At 72.8% G+C, this 2,845-nt stretch overlaps 2 protein-coding genes across 2 annotated transcripts in view; one reads left to right on the forward strand and one right to left on the reverse strand.

Annotated features, from left to right (window-relative positions):
- MNEG_12478 (hypothetical protein) overlaps positions 1-139 on the forward strand; it is a gene marked incomplete at both ends in the record, with an annotated part of 1,820 nt that extends 1,681 nt beyond the window's left edge. Inside the window, one exon of the mRNA XM_014039050.1 lies at positions 77-139. Coding sequence (XP_013894504.1) covers positions 77-139 — 63 coding nt within the window. The remainder of the gene's footprint in view (positions 1-76) is intronic.
- Positions 140-1,534: 1,395 nt separating this feature from the next.
- Positions 1,535-2,685, reverse strand: MNEG_12479 (hypothetical protein; the record flags this gene model as incomplete). The annotated part of the gene is made up of 2 exons (XM_014039051.1): positions 1,535-1,873; positions 2,152-2,685. The coding sequence occupies 2 exons, from the start codon at positions 2,683-2,685 to the stop codon at positions 1,535-1,537; spliced, it is 873 nt and encodes a 290-aa protein (XP_013894505.1).
- Between the last annotated feature and the right edge of the window lie 160 nt (positions 2,686-2,845).

Below are 2,845 nucleotides of genomic sequence, written 5' to 3' on the forward strand. Positions count from 1 at the left end.
CAGCGGTACGCTGACGCGGCGCGGCGGCCCGCCGCGCCCGCCCCTCGCTGCTGGCCGCGTGAACATCACTCGGCAGGTGGTGGAGATCTTCGCGCGCATCAAGGAGGCGGGCGGCAGCCGGCTCAAGTGGTACATGTGACGCGGCGGAAGGGACGGCCTCGCAGCCGACCTGCTGACATATCACAGACAAGTCTGCAGGTCACAGACGCCCAACCTGCACTTGCTCTGCCCACGCGGCCTCCTACTGCTTCTTGGTGTGGGTGCATACATCCCGGCCCCGCCCAGACAGACCCGCCAGGCCCGCCCGGCCCGCCCACCAGGCAGGCGTGCTGCTGCTTCGCGAGCACGGGGCCAGCCCCTCGACGGTCAAACCTGCTCTCCTTGGTCAAGGCACCGGCTGCTCCGCCGGCCGCCGCCGTCGTTCTGTCGAGCTCAAAACTCGAAAATTGTTACCCAATAACCCAATCCCGAAAAATGGCCGTTAAGGAAGCATGACTAGTGGCATGTGCTCAATCCACAGTGAGGGGTCTTGCAGGGGCGTAAACAGTACGTTTGCATGGGCGTGCGCGCAGCACTGCCTGCGCCCTGCAAGCCGCGGAGCGCCGCCACCCGAGGGGGCTTGCAGCGGGGCACTGCAGGCGCACGCAGCGCGGCCGCACGCCTACGGCCGCGCCTGCGCTGGCGTCTCGGCGGGCGCGCCCGCCCAGAGGCAAGGGGATTACGATTCGTGGGGGGACGGGGCGGAAGGGAAGGCGTGGGCAGCGCGCAGGGCCGGACGCACTGGGTTTCGGCGCGGGTGGCGAGAGCCCCCTTGCGCAGGGGCGCGTGAGGCGGCGTGTTTTGCATTGCGCCCGGAGGCCTTGGAAGAGGGGAGGAGGTGCGCCCTGTGGACAGTCGTTTGCCAAGACAGGGGGCCCATGGGCGCGGAGAGGGTCTGGGTTGACGCGTGAGGGTGCCCATGCGTGCCAGGTGGCTGCCGAGGTCGCGAGCGCGGCAAAAGAGAGTCGCGCCAGGTGCGTGGCGCTTTAGGCACTGCACTGGTGAACAACGGCCAAACAAAAACCCGCCGCCAGCCGGACGCGCCTCGCGGGGTCCGCGGCGCGAATCCGCGGCCGGGCGGACGAAGGACGCGCAGGGGGCGGGCGCCGCGCCCTGCACTCCCGGCGCGGCGGCACGCACGGGGCCTCGGAGCGGACGAGCGACCCACACCGCGCAACAGGGGCGCGGCCGTCCGGCACCCTCTGGCGCCGCCGTGTTGGGCCCGTGCCCTCCACACTCAAGGGAAGATCCCTCAGGCCCATCTTGCATACGAGTCACGATGAGTCCCGGCATCCGCCCCGTACCCCCTCCCTCAACCGCTGTCTGCCCCCCATCAGCACCCCGCTCCTGCCTCAATAAAGCCATCGCCCCACCCCCAAGGGGGGGGGAGGGAGGCGACACGCGGCGGCAAACGAGCGGCCCAGCACCCGCGCACAGTCACAGGCGAGGGCGAGGGCGGCGAGCCCCGCGGCGGCGCCGGGCCCGCGGGGGCCCCCTAGCGCCCGCCAGTGGCCATCCCCGCCGGCGCCATTTGGACGTGGCCCATCATGTGGACGCCGGGGACCGCCTGCACCTGGTGCCCCCCGACCTGCTGCGCATGCAGCTGCACCCCGTTCGCCGCCGCGCCGCCGGCCCCGCCACCGCCGCCGGCCCCGCCGTCGCTGCCGCGCCACTTATTGCTGGGGGACACGCGTATGGTGCGGCCGCCAAAGGCGCCGTCGAGCGCGGCACCGTTGAGGGCGGCCATCGCGGAGGCCGCGGCCTGCGGGGCGGCGCTGTTGAAAGTGACAAAGCCGTAGCCGCGGGGCTCGCCGGTCTCCCTGTCGCGGATGACCTGGCGCGGGCGGAGATCGGAGGCGGGCCGGCCGCACCGGGCAGGCGGGTGGAGTCAAGACGCAGCCCTGTCGGCACGCAGCGCGAGCTCAGGGCGAGCGCGGCGCCGGGCTGCGCAGAGGGGGCCGCCGCGCTGTACAGGGGAGGCGGCCCTGCAAAAGGGAACAGGGCCCCCTCCGTCGACCTTTGCCTGTGCACCTGTGCCGTCCCGCACAACCCCCAAAAACCAGCGACAACCCCCAAAAGCCAAGCGCCGGGCCCCACCCACCACCCACCCACCTGGACGCGGTCAACAGGCCCAAACTGCGTGAAGTGCGCCGACAGCGCTGCCTCGTCCACCTCGGGCGCCAGGTTACCCACGTACAGCGTCGTCAGCACCCCCTGCATCGCCCCACCATAGCCCCCGCCGCCGCCCGCCACGTAGGCCCCGGTGATGCGCTGGTAGCCGGCCGCGGCCGCGCCGGAAGCCGCCGGGTAGCTGCCGCTGCCCTCGCCGCTGTCCTCGCTGAGCGCGCCGCTGCTGTTGTAGCGCACGCCCACGCCGCCGCCCTCGTACCGGCCGGAGCCCCCGCGCGCCGCGCCGGCGCCAGCGCCGTCCTTGCCCCTCGCCCCTCCGTCGCCACCTGCTTGCTGCAGCTGCTGCCGCTGCGCGAACGCCGCCTGCTGCTGCTGCTGCGCCATCGCGGCGGCGTTGTACTGCGCGGCGGCGGCTGCTGCGGGGTACATGACATAGCCTCCGCCGGCGGCAGGATACGCCGCCATCTGCCCTGCTGGGTACATGCCCCAGGGCATCATGCCAGCCTGAGGGATCATATAAACCTGCGGCCCCATCCCGTAAGGCGACCTGGGGACCATCCCCGCCGCCGCCGCCGCCCCCGCGGCCCCCGGCGACGCGCGCGGCGGCTGGCCGGGCGGCGCGGCGGCGGGCACGTACTGCTGTGTCTGCTGCTGCTGCGGCGAGTGCGGGTGCTGC

The sequence above is a fragment of the Monoraphidium neglectum genome, assembly GCF_000611645.1.
Source record: "Monoraphidium neglectum strain SAG 48.87 unplaced genomic scaffold scaffold03265, whole genome shotgun sequence".
Lineage (NCBI taxonomy): Eukaryota > Viridiplantae > Chlorophyta > Chlorophyceae > Sphaeropleales > Selenastraceae > Monoraphidium > Monoraphidium neglectum.